This window comes from Notothenia coriiceps, unplaced genomic scaffold, assembly GCF_000735185.1.
Source record: "Notothenia coriiceps isolate Sejong01 unplaced genomic scaffold, NC01 NC01_scaffold00020561, whole genome shotgun sequence".
NCBI classification, from domain to species: domain Eukaryota; kingdom Metazoa; phylum Chordata; class Actinopteri; order Perciformes; family Nototheniidae; genus Notothenia; species Notothenia coriiceps.
In genome coordinates, this window is record NW_011353262.1 from 366,584 (window position 1) to 381,881 (window position 15,298).

Below are 15,298 nucleotides of genomic sequence, written 5' to 3' on the forward strand. Positions count from 1 at the left end.
CCAGCAGGAGGTTGATGCTCCGGGGGAGGTTGCCCCCGGACCCCCCTATGTAAGGTCCACACTCTATGGTCACACACCACCTATAAAAATAGCACTTTACCCCTGCTTACACCTATATGCCGTGAGCTGATTATCGAGCCTTCATTGTAACAGTCGCTGGTACGTTGTGTATATGCGTGGGGATTGTTGCAGTAGAAAATTCCACTGTAGCGACCGGTACATTAATGGGAAACCCTAAATGTTTGAGCACCCTCTATGAAACGTCAAGCTACCCCACAGCACCCCCAAAATAAATGCCGCCACTGAGCCTGACTATTTGTGTTGGGGGGGCCCAACTTTTTTTTCTCCAAAGGGGGGGCCTGACAGAAAAGGTTTGAGAACCACTGGGTTAGAGATATGTTAAACTACTACATATTCCAGCTCTTATATGCAGGAACCCACATTCTAGTTCATAAAATGAAGCAATCGTATTACTCACCGGTCACAGTGAGGCACGTCTGGCCCTGTTTTGAACCAGAAGGATGCATGTCGAAGATGCAGGTGTAGCAGCCTTCGTCACGGAAGCCCACCCTTCGGATGATGATAGCCGAGGTGTCTTTCGGAGAGATGGCCAGCTCCACATACTGCTGTCCACTCACACTGTCTTTGTCACCGGGCTGGTAGCTCAGAAGGGTCTGGTTCTGGCCATCCAGCCAACGCACCTGCCTTAGAGTCTCTCCTCGGTCCCTCACAACGCTGCAAGTGAGAGTGAAGGGCTTCTCCACTGGAGCTTCCAGACGCTCAGGTGCTGTTACCCGGCCTGGAACATCATGTTATATAACATTTAAAACATTATAACTCGGTGTGACTTCTTGATTTGAGATTTCCATGTTTTATAGCATTAACATTTAGCACTCACCCTGTAATCTTCCCACCAGCAGTAAGTACAAACACACCTGCAGACCCTTCCTACAGGAGGCCTGGATCATCATCTTCTTCATCGTTCATTTATTGGGAGGAAGAAGAGTGGAACTGAGATGTGGAGAAATAAAACCAGCCCGATATGAAGTCAACCTCTCCTTCAATTTAAACATCTGGTGATCCAACAGTAATACAGACTGACTTTTGCAAAAAAACATGTTTTTCCCAACTCTGACGAGCCAATTCAGCTCATGTGTTCAAGATGCTGTCAAGCACATTGAATCGTCTAAAAAACTAATCAATTTGTTGCAATAAAAAAAAATTCTCGTGTGTAATAGAAGGATTTTTCTTTACAGAAAAAAAAGTTAGCAATACTGTGTGAACGTTTTCAAACGTTTCAAAGGGGAACGAATTTTTTTCTGCCACATTACAAACTGGCATCTAAGTAAAAAACGCAACGATTTCATTAACCAGTACATTTACACATAAAGGTTGCCCAGAGCCTACAGCATTTATTTAGAAATTCTACATTTGTATTTAATACAATCATGCAAAGTACGTAAACAGCATATTTTGCATATCATTTCTATTATACAGGAGACAGATATACTCACCTTCAGGCTACTTGTCCTAATGCAGAAGGTAAAAGCCAACAGTCGAAACCCTCAGCAACATCTCGCCCGTCCTTATGACCCAGCAGTCTTTTCAAACATCACTCCAGACCGAGAAAGAATCTATTTTTACTCCTCGGTGTGTTTTCTATTCTGTGCACCAGCAGCACAATGAAGACCAGCCGGCGGCAGCTCCAAACTTTAGTTTAGCACGAAGCGAGGGGGGAGAGGGAGTCTCAGAGCAGAGGAGAAACACACAGTGACTGGTATAAAACGTCAGTCAGTGTGTCAGTTACAGAAGAGAAGCAGCATCACATTCAGGATAACCAACAGACACCACTTCAGAATTGTTTACAGTTTGTCTTTTAAAATAAAAGTATTGTTCATTCACAAGTATACAATGTATTATTGTATTAATATAATAAATAGTTTGTGCACATTTCTGTGTTTCTGTGCAGATACAGATGTAGTAGTGATTTTTTTCAGTAGCTACCTATAGTAGACAGAAGTTATGAATGCCTTTCCCAATTATGTCTTCAGATAAAAACATGAACGCGATTTCTCACATAGGCCTACTGAGTCTGATGATCATGTTCTTCTGAGAGTCTGCAGAGCCAGATTCACCGTGCTGCGTTCAGGTGCTGCTTTTTGAGAGTCTGCAGAGCCAAATTAACTGTGCTGCGTTCAGGTGCTGCTTTCTCATACCTCATGAGAGTCTGCAGAGCCAGATTCCCTGTGCTGCGTTCAGGTGCTGCAGGTTTCATCACACCTCAGCTCAGACATTTGTCCCTGCAATCCCCCACCTGAGCCCGGGTGAAGCCACAAATGAATATAAAGCCTGTTAACCCGAACATCTGTAGACCTTTATACCTGTAGACAAAAAGACATGCAGTCCTACAGACTTAAAGACATGCAGACCTGCAGATAATTATTAATATTATGTAGTAGTAGTAGACAAAGTGGTGGTGAAATGTAGCAGTTTGCTGTTTTGTCGCCTTCTGCAGGTATGTATGGAAATTACAAACACAAAAATCGTAGTTTATGATTAACTCAAATCTAAATAAATTCAGAAATCGTTTAAGTATGTCATCATAAAATATATACAACAAAAATTCAACCGAGCATTTTAGTTTTCTTTTTTAAAGTTTGAAGCGTCACAGTTTTTCGACGGAAGTGGATTTGTCGGACTCATTTAGATGACGTACTTACATGGGCTACCGTTGCAACTTGACAGCTGAACAACAATGCTGCTAAAATGAGCTCATTGTCAACATTACCAACATTTCAAACATCTAAGGACCGATTGGTGTCTCACTTCAGTATGAATTGAATCTGTCCTCAACCCTTCTTTAGGTATACGGTCGTTTTTATTGCGGATTAAAGGCTGTTTTACAGACATCATCATGTCGTTTCTGGTGGACTCAGTCATCATGTTCACCTCACAGGTAATCAAGAGTCTGTAAAGTCAACACATTGTTTATTGTATTTATTTTGCTGAACAAGAATATACCTTCGCATATTTTAAGCTAACGTTGTATTAGATGTTTTTCTAAGCTCTGTGACTATCTTGAACTGCAGGCTTCTTGTTCTTGTGGAGCCCTGTCGAAGTTTGAATATCTTTCAGCTAAATAAAAAAACGCGGTGAAGTTAGTCTTAGGTTTATCTACCTAAAGGGTTTCACATAATGACCATCAATACACGTCACAAAACTACTGTTAATTTCACTTTCTCCGTGCTATCTAGCTCTTATTAGAAAAATACATTTAAAAGGATAGTTATATATTTGTATTAGCTTCCATTTCATGTGAACCAGTGACTCAAATTCCATACCGATATTACTATACTGGCCATATAAGAAAATATATTTATTGGATTTGAGTTGTTATTCTTTATGTTATTATTTTTCTTCAAAAATCTATTAATCATTTATAAAAAAATCTGCTTCTGATTCAAGTGTTCCAATAAGTCATGAAAGTGAGCCAGTATGCGCAATACATGACTGAATTCAGCTATATTATTATTTAACCCTGAGCTTTTCCTGCTGTGACATTTCAACTTGTCCTTGTGGAAAAATGTTTTATCATAAACCCTGTAAGTCTGATGGTAACTCATAAACTTAATAACATAACATAATCTTCCACCTCCCTCTTTCCTCCAACTAATTCCCATTGATGCCCACACAGGTGCTGTTCTTTGGATTTGGCTGGTTATTCTTTATGCGGCAGCTGTTTAAAGATTATGAGGTAAAGTAGTAATCCTGGATGTGTGTTGGCATAATAAGTATTCCACTGAGAGAAACACTCAAATGCATTTTCATTGTCTCATCACCGATAAAGGTGTAGGCCTAGAAGTCCTGACAGTTTTTGTGTTTGTTTGCAGATACGACAGTATGTTGTCCAGGTGGTTTTCTCCATCACTTTTGCCTTTTCATGTACCATGTTTGAGCTTATCATCTTTGAGATCCTGGGTGCCATGAGTAGCACGTAAGTACATTTTCTGTGTACTGTAAATGTGTTTATTTTGAATGTTTTTTGTTGTGGAAAATGTAGAATATATAACCTTGATGTGTTTCCCACAGCTCTAGGTATTTTCACTGGAAGCTCAACCTGTATGTGATACTGCTGGTCCTTATCTTTGTGGTGCCTTTCTACATCGGTTACTTTGTTGTCAGCAACATACGTCTGTGTAAGTAAAGCTGATTAGCTGTGTATTGAGACAAAAAAACTGTAACTAACAATAAAATGAACAACTTTGTTTGCCAGATTTGGTTTTTTCGCACATTATGTCACAGAAAGCTATTTTCTTTATTTCTATTATAGTGCAGAGACAGAAGCTTCTGTTCGCTTGTATGGTCTGGTTCACCTTCATGTATTTCTTCTGGAAATTGGGAGACCCATTCCCAATCCTTAGTCCCAAACATGGTGAGTGTGTGTCCTTCTACTCTAGGCACCTTTATGCCTCATTTATGCCCTTTTTCATATTTTGATAGGCCTATGTAGAGAGTGTTGAAAAGCAAGTGACCCATGGTTTCTCTGTTTTCACTCTGTTGTGTTTATTCTGTTCAGGCATCCTGTCCATTGAGCAGCTGATCAGCCGTGTTGGTGTGATCGGAGTCACCCTCATGGCTCTGTTGTCTGGCTTTGGTGCAGTCAACTGTCCGTACACATACATGTCCTATTTCCTCAGGTAATCTCAACTGTGGGATTTCTCTGACTTTATCTTTAGCAGCTGTAACTCACAGCCTGTTAATTGAAGTCATCTAATGCATCAGAATATTTTGTATACAATATATTCCTGTTCTCAAGACACATGCTGTCTTTTATTTGATGCTTCCTGCTTTGTTATTTTCACAGAAATGTAACAGACAGTGACATACTTGCTCTGGAAAGAAGGCTGCTACAGACTATGGACATGATTGTAAGCAAGAAGAAAAGGTAAGTACATTTTTTTTGGATGTATTATTATTTATTTTTTAATTAAAATAATGATTCTGCCACTGGTATTTGTTCTGTGTGTAGAATTGCCATGACGCGGAGGCAGATGTACCAGCGGGGGGAAGACCAGAACAAACAGACTGGATTCTGGGGCATGATCAAGAGCGTAACCTCCACACCACCAGGCAGCGAAAGTATCCTTCACACTTCTATTCAGTATAACCATAGAGTATACATTGTAAGCTTTTGTATGTGCTTATTGTCTGCAATGTTTAGTAGATGTCAGCCTTGACTTCCTCTCTCCAGATCTTTCTCTGATCCAGCAGGAGGTTGATGCTCTAGAGGAGCTGAGTCGGCAACTCTTTCTGGAGACTGTGGACCTTCAATCCACCAAGGTAAGAAATGTACCTTGGAGAAAGTTTTGTTCTAAGGCCGCAGCAGGCATTTGTTTAAAGTGAAAAAGCTGGGGGAAAAAAAGCAAGATAAGAGAAGTTACTGTTTGCTTACATGTTTACCATTATCAACTAACAGGTGATGATTTGCCAGTGTTCTGTCCACAGATTCAAATACTCAAATGATGTATTGTCATATCTACTACGGTGTAGTTATGTAATGAATTATAAACTTTGGTCGCAGGTTCCTCAACAACGCAATTACAGGACATAAAAAAACAACAATAAAAATAGTGCAAGCTCAGGGGTCAAGCAGCTTGTTTTTAATACCCATAAGTTCTTAACGTATTACAAGTTGAGCCTACTTTAATTGTTGTGTGACATACATATTAAGTAGCTGTTATTATTTTATAACTCCTTCATAAGGCTCAATTAAAGTATAATACGTGTTGCCGTTTATCGACTAGCAAGACCCGTCTCCATAACAATCTCTCTCCATGTTATCAGTGTAGAGGTTTCCCAGCTGTAGACCTTGTCCAGGTGTGGCTGTGTGTTTGTGTTTCCCTCCAGTTGTTGTGCACCTTGTACATGTTTGTTGTTTGTGGACACAAATAAGAGCCTGATATATTTTGCTAAACTGAAATGTAGGATTTGAACCTCTGAGCTATGCCACATACCTCACCTCTATCTATACTGACTCATTGTAGTTACTTCTCTTACATGCAATGAATGATTGATCACCTCTCCTTATCTTTAGGAGCGAATTGAGTACTCCACGACTTTCAAGGGGAAGTACTTCAATTTCCTCGGATACTTCTTTTCCATCTACTGTGTTTGGAAAATCTTCATGGTGAGAACATTAACAATTCTATTCTAGCTAAGTTTTATTTCCCTCACTCTCACACAGGAAGTAAATAATGTGAGTGCTAAGGCTCAGTCACATAATCACAATCCGCATTTTTTTTTAATCTTTATCGTTAAAAATGCAGTTGAAGATGTACCTTGATTCACTTTTCACAATTCATCTTCTGTCCATCATAGGCCACAATAAACATTGTGTTTGATCGAGTTGGAAAGACGGATCCTGTGACGAGGGGTATTGAAATTACAGTGAACTGGTTGGGCATCCAGTTTGATGTAAGTCACACACACACACACACACACACACACACACACACACACACACACACACACACACACACACACACACACACACACACACACACACACACACACACATCTGCAGAAATAGTCACATGTCACACTGCATGACCTCCTGTAAAGATAATTGCTGGCTTATTACAGGGTTCTTACAGTCATTAAAAACCTGGAAAAGTCATGGAAATTCAAAATGCAAATTCCAGGCCCTGGAAAAGTTATGAAAAACAATATTTTTCCCAAAGTTTTGGAAAGGTAATGGAAATGTAACTAAAGTTGCATCAAATATAATTTATATTTTATCTAATCGCCGAAATAGTAATACTATAATGATAATAAATACTGTATCGTGTGAAATGTAAAATGGCATTTAACTGACGAGGTATTTTGCTGCTGAGAGATTTGAGTTGCTTTAGCCTGTAGGAGCTAGTAAGCCTACTATTTGATTTGTTTTAGATAGGCACAACATGTTTCATATGCAGACCTTATTTTCCTGTTCCATGTTGAATAAACAATTTTCAGTGATACAGCTGAGATAGAGTAATTTTTTGGTCATGGAAAATTAGGTAGCTCATGGAGAAGTCATTGAAAATCATTGGTGAAAAAGTGTATGAACCCTGTTATTATCATCTCTGCACCTTCCGCTGCAGTGATCCTGGTCTTGATCGCTTTTAATCTTTGTCTGTGTAGGCAGTTTTTTTGATTGTGTTGTAGTTACAACTGAAATAGCATGGGAGTACGTTTAAATTCAAATGAATGCAGAATGACATGCTCTATAGTCTATACTGTACACACTGTTTTCTTTTCATTTCTTTGTTTTTTCCTAATCTTTGGTTGTTTCTCCCTTTTCAGGTGAAGTTTTGGTCCCAACACATCTCCTTCATCTTGGTGGGAATAATAATCGTAACATCCATCCGGGGCTTACTCATCACCCTCACTAAGGTAAAATACATCCATGTTGGAACGGCTACAGATCTTGAGGCTAACTCATGTGTGAGATGTTTATTGATACCTTTTAACCAACCATTGAATTATTCTTGGTATTTTAGTTCTTCTATGCGATATCGAGCAGCAAGTCCTCCAATGTCATCGTGCTTGTCCTTGCTCAGATCATGGTGAGTGAGCTGCTTTATAGTAATCTTTTAACAGAGCCCAGCCTACACACACCAGGTCAACCTAAACGCTCTCTCTGTGTGTCTCACTCCACCAGGGGATGTATTTTGTATCATCTGTCCTGCTGATGCGTATGAGCATGCCGCTGGAGTATCGCTCCATCGTGACGGAGGTTCTGGGAGAGCTGCAGTTCAACTTCTACCACCGCTGGTTTGACGTCATCTTCCTGGTCAGCGCCTTGTCCAGCATCCTCTTCCTTTATCTCGCCCACAAGCAGGCCCCAGAGAAACAAATGTCCCTCTGATCGCCTGCATCTCTGGATGTGACCCCTGAACCCTGGGGGATATCCAGAAACCAGGGTTTTTTATACATATGGGACATAATTATCTGGACTGCCTGTTCCTGAATCAGGAATGGCTAATTGTTGGATACTAGATATGGGGGACTATTGGAGCACATTTTGAAAAAACACAACAAATATTGTTAATTCAACATACATATGAATGCAAACACTTTGCTCTCTGTGCCCCTTAATTCTCATTATATTTGCTTTTGTCTGAACACACTGGAGTTGGTCTGTTCACGGCACATCCCTGCTTCTCTCCTACTGAGGTGAACGTGGACTAAGGAAAGATCATGATGTGACTCATGGTCTCCATCATGACAGAAAATATGTAATTCAATAATTGGGAACAAAAACAAAAACCCATAAAGTAAACTTAATTCACATAGTTTGTGTTCATTTATTTGTGTTCATGGAAATTGTAATTCATTTAATTTGATTGTAGAACTCGGAACAATAATGTTTAATTATTTCAACATTAAATTAATAAAGGCAGATCTTTGCACAGAGAAAAAAATACATTAAACACCAGTGTTTTCTGGCCACATTGTTAGCTTAGATATCTTGGTAACTTAAGTTTTGCCAGACATTACTCGTTAGCAAGATCATTGCACATGCTCAATAACAAAAATGCTAGATCTACTATCATGGGAAGAACAAAAGGTATTCAAGAACACTTTTTACATGGTTGAGATATTGACGATGAATTTACTGTCCTTCTGTGATATCAATGTGATATCAATGTGTGAAGCCCCTAGAGTTGATTGTTTAAAACGACGTTGGATCAACATTAGATTGACAAATCGGAGAGCGTGTCCTTTTGGTGGCTTCTCAGAGTCTCTCATCGAGACTGTCTTGAGATGAAGATGATTTAGCCTAGAAGAGAAGAGAAGCAACATTTGAGACATTTACCAATAAATAGAAGCAACATACATGCAATTAACCTGTCCCTGGTACACCTAAAAAACTGAACACAGGACACATAGGAAGGAAGGAGATCATTAGGGAGGCTATGAACATTGTAAATAGTTTATTTTGTTTGCATGCTAACATTTGCTAACTGTCACTAAACACAAGTATAGCTGAGGCTCATTAGTTGTGCAGGTATAAAATAAAACAAAGTATTTATTAGATTAAAATTGTGATGAAATCGATTATGGGGAGAAAGAAATATCTGGGAAGTTGTTCCAATTCATCCTGAGGGGGTCATAAGCATCTTTACGAAATGTAAATATACATCCAATATTTGGGAAGACATTTCACTCAAAAACACACGTATTAAGTCCTTGGTGTTTTTTGAGGAACAGTCAGAGGATCGACTCAGTTATTAGGATTTATTGTTTGGGGAATATCTGTTAGAAAATTCATGTCAAGATATATGACTCTGGAACAAAGAGGTGGACTGAGAATCCCCACTCACCCTCTCTCGTTCTTGTTGAGGTGGGCTCTCAGGTCTGGCCTTCTCTTCATGTTTCTCTTCCTCCTCTGGAGTGTCTGCAGTGTGGACCTGGGCATAAGAAGTTCCCCCGAGGAGCAGGCGTGAGATGGACACTCCTTTAGCTTTGAGTTGGTCATAGACGCTCTTGTTAGCCAGCAGCATCTCCAGAGAGCTGCCACTGCTGCGGATCAGTGCCACCACCTCGTCGTGGCTGCTCTGCTCCACATTCTCTCCGTTCACCTCCACCACCATGTCGTCCTCCTGCAGACCCGCCCTGTCAGCCGCTCCACCGCTAACCACCTGAAACACAGTGCGTCACCACTTTGATCTGCATTTGAAAAGATTCAATCGCGGGCATTCCTTTCATTCTTACATCCTTGATGAATTGTCCAGGCACCCCCACGATGCCGTTCAGGTGGAAGCCGTAGCCAGCCGGGGTTTTCTCCATCCTACACAGTTTAGGCTTGAGCTCCTCCTCCTCCTTCGCCTGAACAGTTGTGGATGGCCGCACAGGAGCAGGTAAATTCAGGGCTTCTGAGTAACTCGGAGGTGAGCTTGAATCTCCCGTTTCCTCCAAGAAGAGCATAGGAGACACTTTCCCCTGTGAGGGACACAACAATGATGTTATATTTACCAAGGGTTCCCTTATATTCTTAACTTTGACAAAGCATATCCTAACTACCATTTTATACCCTTAGAGACTGAACTTTTCAACATAAATTCCCATTTAAAATCACGTTAATACCACTTAAATACATTTTAAACATAGGGTATATTTATTCAAATTACACTTTTCTAATTATGGAGCTTAAAAACGTACACAAATGAGCGATAGAAGACTTGCCCAATCCTTATACTGCCAGAAATATAAACTTAGCAGTGTAAAGCTGACTTTTGTTGTGCTTTTACTTTGAAACCATAACTTTTTGCGAACTGTCAGAATCTAATTAGAGTTATACAAAGTGAACATGGGTGGAAGTACTGGATACAATACTGTGTGCTTGTTTTATAGGTGCAAATTGTTGCCATACAGTATGTTGACTTAGATGTTGTAGTGATACATCACACTTTTATCATGTCTAGCATATTGTTTCCCACCGACTCACCTTCTTATACATTTGGTCTGTGTCTTTATCCACCACTAGGAAGCAGCATTTGTTTCCACTCTGCCTGATCATGTCCACCACCTGCCCATGGTTGCATTCTTCCACCTCCTTGCCGTCCACAGCTACTAGTCGGTCCATTTCCTTCACACCTGCCCTCTCTGCTGGGCTGCCTCTGTCTATGTCCCTCAGGAAGTGGCCTGCATGGAGTTAAGGAGCACACTGTTAGAAGCCGGACTTCTCTCTGCGTTAAAATACCAGTTATGTGTAATATAAATGGCCTTGCATCTTTGGTTAACGTCCTCCTTGAGCAGGAAGCCATAGCCATCCGGTCCTTTGGTGATGTTGGCGATGCGTGGCTGGTGTGGGAGGTGCTTGGCTGTGGCTAACCACGCTCCTATGTTCTTGTTCTCGTATTGCCTGTCTGTTTCCTCGTCCAACAGCAGGAACATGATGCTGCCGCCGGACAGCTTGATCTTCTCCACTACTTGCTCGTGTGTGGCGCCTTCCACACTCTCCCCGTTGACCTCCAGCAGGCGGTCTTTGACGTTGACCCCCGCCCTGTCAGCCACACTTCCTTGCATCACCTCTGTCATGAACAGACCCGGCTCACCTGGAGGATGTTATGGAAGGTATGAAAAAAATATGATGTTACAGACACAGTCATCTCCAGGCTGGTTAAAACTGTAGTACCGCTATCTAATAAGACAGCCCTTAATAACGCAGAAACTCATATTTTTTAAGTCATGAGCTCTTAATAAGGACATCCTAAGGTCCCCATGCTTTGCTAATCTCTTGGCAGTTGGGTTTCATCCAACTCGTAACATGGCACTTGCTTTGCTTTTAATTGCTCCAACCCTCCCTCTCACTTTGGACCTTCTGAAACCTTTTCAAATGTGTTGGGAGGTCGCAATCTTGTTAATTTGGAATCAGAAGTGACACTAGAGGGTGGAGCTTGCAATGAACCTTATGGAACTGAAAACACACTATGAAAGCGTTACATTTGTAAGATGAAAACCAAACACACCCACACTGGTCAAAACCTGTGATACTGATCTTTCAATAACAAGGTAGCCATTCCCTGATGCATACACTGCTCCATGGTCATTTCAAAAGCAAATCGGATGTATTGAAAAAGACAACCAGCAAGTAAGATCATAAACCCATTACAAAAATGTTGACTAAGGTTTTTGCAAGAATACAATGTCCTAGCCTGAAATTGAAGTCTGCATCTCCTTGGGTGCGGTTGGTTGTAATCAGAAAAGTGTTCTTTTGTACCTGAAACCACACCTAACAGTGATATTGCCAGTCTGGAAGTACGGACTTTTGTCGCAAGGTTAAACCCATTCGACATCAGCAAAACTCTGTCTGATGAGTTTAAGACCTTTGTGTAGTACCACAAAGAACATGTCATAATGGAGGAGGATATAATATAACACATTTCAGATCTCACAATCTGGAAAACCAAAAGGTTCTTATCAAACACATGTTTCTGATTGATACAGTATTAGAAATTGTAAAAAGGTTAATTGACCATCAATAAACCTAATAATTACAACCTATACATCAGGAGTGTCCAAACTACGGCCCGGGGGCCAAATGCGGCCAGCGGGCCATTTTGAAGCAGCCCTCAGCAAATTAAAAAAGTATAATGAAATATGGCCCACAAATGAAACTTGTGCTTTTCTTATATTGTACTTCTTAAATATAAATGTTAAAATATATTACACAGTATTCATGTGTTAATAAGCCCACTTTTAAAATAAATTCAGTCAATTCATGTTGAAAACATCTTCTAGCAAATCTTAGTTGATAAAAATACAAGCTTGAAATAGACCCTTCATATTTCCTCTGTGATGTAGGCTTTTTTTTCATACTCATGTATCAAACCTAATTTACCTACATTTTGCTAACTTAGAACTTAACTTACGAGGCAATATACCTCACCTCTATAAGTGGCCCAGCCTATTTTTCTGTTTGCGGCCCTGGGTGAAAAAGGTTTGGACACCCCTGCTATAAATGCTTTATACATTTTCTATTCATCCAACTCCACCCCACATTGGTAGATACATTTATCCGTCCTCTTTTGGTCCTAAATTATGATCCCCTAACTCTGCCTGCTAAACTCACTTTTTTCTGACCGAATGGAAAACCCATAGCCTGAGCTGGACTTCACCAGGTAGCACAGTTTGGGTTTTAGATCCTGTTTGGAAACCCCATTGGCTACTGGTGTGCTCTGAGGGTTGGACAGATTCACTTCCTGTGCTTTAGCTTGCACATAGGAGGCTTCATCCAGGATGTGGAATGTGACTGTTGGTCCGCTGTTTCTCACCATGTCCACCACCTGTCCCGGGGAAACACAAACAGCAGAAAAACGTTGTTAAAGGGCAGGTAAACAACCGTGATTAACTTTTACATAATACTGTTAGTTGAATTATTCAAATTAAAATAATGTCAAGAGAAAATGTCAACTTTAGAACTCTTCTTTAACGTCCCAATAGGTTGTTTGTTCTTTACCAACACTAGTAGATGAATATATTCTGAATCTAGGTATATCTAGTTTTGATTCACATTTTCCAATGTATCCATTATTTATTATCTCTATCTTCATATCATAATCTTGAAGTGCATGTGCATGTCTCTTGTCTTCATTGAGGAAAAACACGTTTTTGATTATTCAATGGATCCTTGACATTCTGTGTGTAATCTAGTGTCTCTTCTCATAATGTCAAATGCACCTGACTTCTTATTCAAAAAGGTTTATGTACTTTTAGTTAGCTGGCTTTCTTTCCTGCTACAATGGATACACCCATCTAGTTATCTCATAAGCAGGACATTTGAAACAGGGTAAGGACATGTTATATAGGGAGAAATATGCCAAGTATGCCAAGACAGAAACATGTTCTAATTTAACTCTTATTTTATTACTCTGGTTGATGGTTAAGAAAATGTTTAGAGCCTTATTTTACTACATTTCCTTGGTACTAGATACCCTATTTAATAACCTTTTCCTGCTTTTTGTCATTTTCTGGGCTCCATATCAGGAGTTATTATTAAAAATGAAATACACTGTGGTAGTTCCTCAACCGACTAACCTCTGAATGGGACAGTTTATCAACAAATGTTCCATTGACCCGCAGGATGCGACCTCCATCTTTCATGCCGGCCAGTTCAGCTGGACCTCCCATTTCCAGGCAGCGGATCAGGTGCCCCTCCTCACCATGCTCCACCCTCAAGTAGAAGCCAAATGTATGACCCTGCCTCTTGGTCAGAGATATCACACTCGGCTTGTACACGGCCATGTCCTAATGGAGGAGAAGGTTTAAACATACACACACATTCACAAATGAAATCGTGTCATGCCCTCTATCACACAATGTGCTGGTATTGAGTGATATACAAAGAAAGTTCAACTTAAGTTATTAATATAGTCTTTTATTTAAGGAGTAGCTGCAGTTAATGGTTTCTTAAACTACCTTGAACACACTAATCCTTTGCTGGCACTATTGTCACACTTTAGAATTCCTCATGAATAGACAGACCTTAAGAGGCCAGAGAAGTGCTGAAGGCTTCAGATGAAAAAGTTAATCTTCCATGTCCTTGCGCTCCACTGGCAGTTAATTGTTAAAAGCAGGCACAGCTAACTGCTTTGTGACAACTCTCTTTAAAAAGACAGCCTGGACTTTGAATACATGGTAAGGATTGTGAGTGCAGTAATTTTACTGAAATATATAAAGGAAGCTCATCAAATGTGTTTATGTGCCTTCTAGTTAATGTGAGATACTGGTTGTCCTATTAGTGTTATACAGCTCTTCCTGATTACTGACACGTCAAAATCTCCCAACAAATATAGACCCAAATCATTTGTAGTTGGAATTGTTTTCAAATGTTAAGGCTTCCAACTTTTGTATCGGTTGTCGTATGTGACGAGTGCATAATGACATGATGCTTGTAAAGGAGCACCAACAAGCGGGCACTTTGGAGATTATAAAGTTAACAGATCCACGATCAGAAATACATCATAGAAATACACCCAACTATATTGTCCTTGTGAACATCTTCTCACTGATCCACTATGCTAACAGCAGCAGAAAGTATATTGTACTGCTTGTTTGTAGTTTCCAAACTTGTTGGCAAGTAATGTGTACTCTACATGCAACCCCTATCACGTCTGTGGCTAGCTCGACCACAATGTTAACTTTTCCTGTTTTCAAGAAACCTTAAGTGATAAAATGATCAACTTAAAAATATACAAACATTAAATGATTGTTATTTTTCTTCCTAGACTGCTTATAGTGTAATAAGCCTTAATACTTCTAGCAATCTGAAAATAATTGGAATTATATGATATGTGATTGTAAAGGTAAAACTATATACAATAGTAGTAGTGATTAGTAGTGTTTTGAAATCAAACTCACCAACTCGTCTGATCAGGGTCCCAGTGCAAAGGAGGAGCTCACCTGTCACTGCTTGGCTGTAAACTAATGTTTCTTTAACCTGTCTTCCTCCAACTCCTCCTCCTCCTCCTCCTTCCCCCTCTTCCTCTCTACGCAGATACTTTGACGGGACAAAGGTGGGCCTAAAGGCTGAGTTATTTAACCGCGTCTCGTGTTAGGAATGTCTCCGGAGGCGATGGCCCTTTGCAATCTGTCCACAAGATGAAGCAGTCATCTGGAGGTCAAAGGTACAACATGACGCAGGTGGCAATAAGCAATTTCCAGAAATCATTATGGTACTTATATTACAATACACCAGGGGAAAGGAATCATGTGCACTCATTTGTATAAATCGTATGGATATGGGAGT

The 15,298-nt window shown here is 40.2% G+C and overlaps 3 protein-coding genes across 6 annotated transcripts in view; 1 reads left to right on the plus strand and 2 right to left on the minus strand.

Annotated features, from left to right (window-relative positions):
- zgc:113337 (OX-2 membrane glycoprotein) overlaps nucleotides 1-2,143 on the minus strand; it is a 12,030-nt gene extending 9,887 nt beyond the window's left edge. The window contains exons 1-4 of one of the 3 annotated variants that reach the window (XM_010779722.1): nucleotides 2,005-2,142; nucleotides 1,515-1,746; nucleotides 899-1,011; nucleotides 479-799 (exon numbers count right to left, since the gene is read on the minus strand). In XM_010779722.1, the coding sequence (XP_010778024.1) occupies nucleotides 479-799; nucleotides 899-980 (403 nt within the window). In that variant the 5' untranslated portion in view covers nucleotides 981-1,011; nucleotides 1,515-1,746; nucleotides 2,005-2,142. Of the gene's footprint in view, nucleotides 1-478; nucleotides 800-898; nucleotides 1,012-1,514 lie in introns of all 3 variants that reach the window. The other 2 variants (XM_010779723.1, XM_010779721.1) reach the window with 2 other exon arrangements.
- Nucleotides 2,144-2,713: 570 nt separating this feature from the next.
- On the plus strand, nucleotides 2,714-8,339 carry si:ch73-390b10.2 (Golgi pH regulator). The gene is made up of 14 exons (XM_010779726.1): nucleotides 2,714-2,956; nucleotides 3,695-3,754; nucleotides 3,891-3,994; nucleotides 4,090-4,196; nucleotides 4,331-4,432; nucleotides 4,577-4,697; nucleotides 4,865-4,945; nucleotides 5,030-5,139; nucleotides 5,252-5,340; nucleotides 6,095-6,187; nucleotides 6,379-6,474; nucleotides 7,348-7,437; nucleotides 7,545-7,610; nucleotides 7,706-8,339. Exons 1-14 carry the CDS (start codon nucleotides 2,915-2,917, stop codon nucleotides 7,910-7,912), a joined length of 1,368 nt encoding a protein of 455 aa, XP_010778028.1. The 5' UTR covers nucleotides 2,714-2,914; the 3' UTR covers nucleotides 7,913-8,339.
- On the minus strand, nucleotides 8,228-14,992 carry pdzk1 (PDZ domain containing 1). Of its 2 annotated transcripts, none has more exons than XM_010779724.1 (8): nucleotides 14,911-14,992; nucleotides 13,588-13,814; nucleotides 12,623-12,836; nucleotides 10,779-11,105; nucleotides 10,496-10,692; nucleotides 9,763-9,990; nucleotides 9,372-9,689; nucleotides 8,228-8,827 (listed from the first exon to the last, which is right to left on the minus strand). In XM_010779724.1, the coding sequence occupies exons 2-8, from the start codon at nucleotides 13,792-13,794 to the stop codon at nucleotides 8,783-8,785; spliced, it is 1,536 nt and encodes a 511-aa protein (XP_010778026.1). In that variant the 5' UTR covers nucleotides 13,795-13,814; nucleotides 14,911-14,992; the 3' UTR covers nucleotides 8,228-8,782. The 2 variants fall into 2 exon arrangements, with proteins under 2 accessions (XP_010778026.1, XP_010778027.1); XM_010779725.1 differs by having other exon boundaries at nucleotides 13,588-13,797; nucleotides 14,911-14,981.
- Nucleotides 14,993-15,298: the final 306 nt, after the last annotated feature.

Excerpts from the sequence above, each read along its gene's own strand:
- pdzk1 (XM_010779724.1), bottom strand. The coding sequence starts at position 13,794 with ATGGCCGTGTACAAGCCGAGTGTGATATCTCTGACCAAGAGGCAGGGT. Across the intron at positions 9,991-10,495 it reads CAGACCAAATGTATAAGAAG|GGGAAAGTGTCTCCTATGCT; the intron begins GTGAGTCGGTGG and ends TGTCCCTCACAG. Across the intron at positions 8,828-9,371 it reads CTCAACAAGAACGAGAGAGG|GCTAAATCATCTTCATCTCA; the intron begins GTGAGTGGGGAT and ends CTTCTCTTCTAG.
- si:ch73-390b10.2 (XM_010779726.1), top strand. The coding sequence starts at position 2,915 with ATGTCGTTTCTGGTGGACTCAGTCATCATGTTCACCTCACAG. Across the intron at positions 2,957-3,694 it reads TCATCATGTTCACCTCACAG|GTGCTGTTCTTTGGATTTGG; the intron begins GTAATCAAGAGT and ends ATGCCCACACAG. Across the intron at positions 6,475-7,347 it reads GGTTGGGCATCCAGTTTGAT|GTGAAGTTTTGGTCCCAACA; the intron begins GTAAGTCACACA and ends CTCCCTTTTCAG.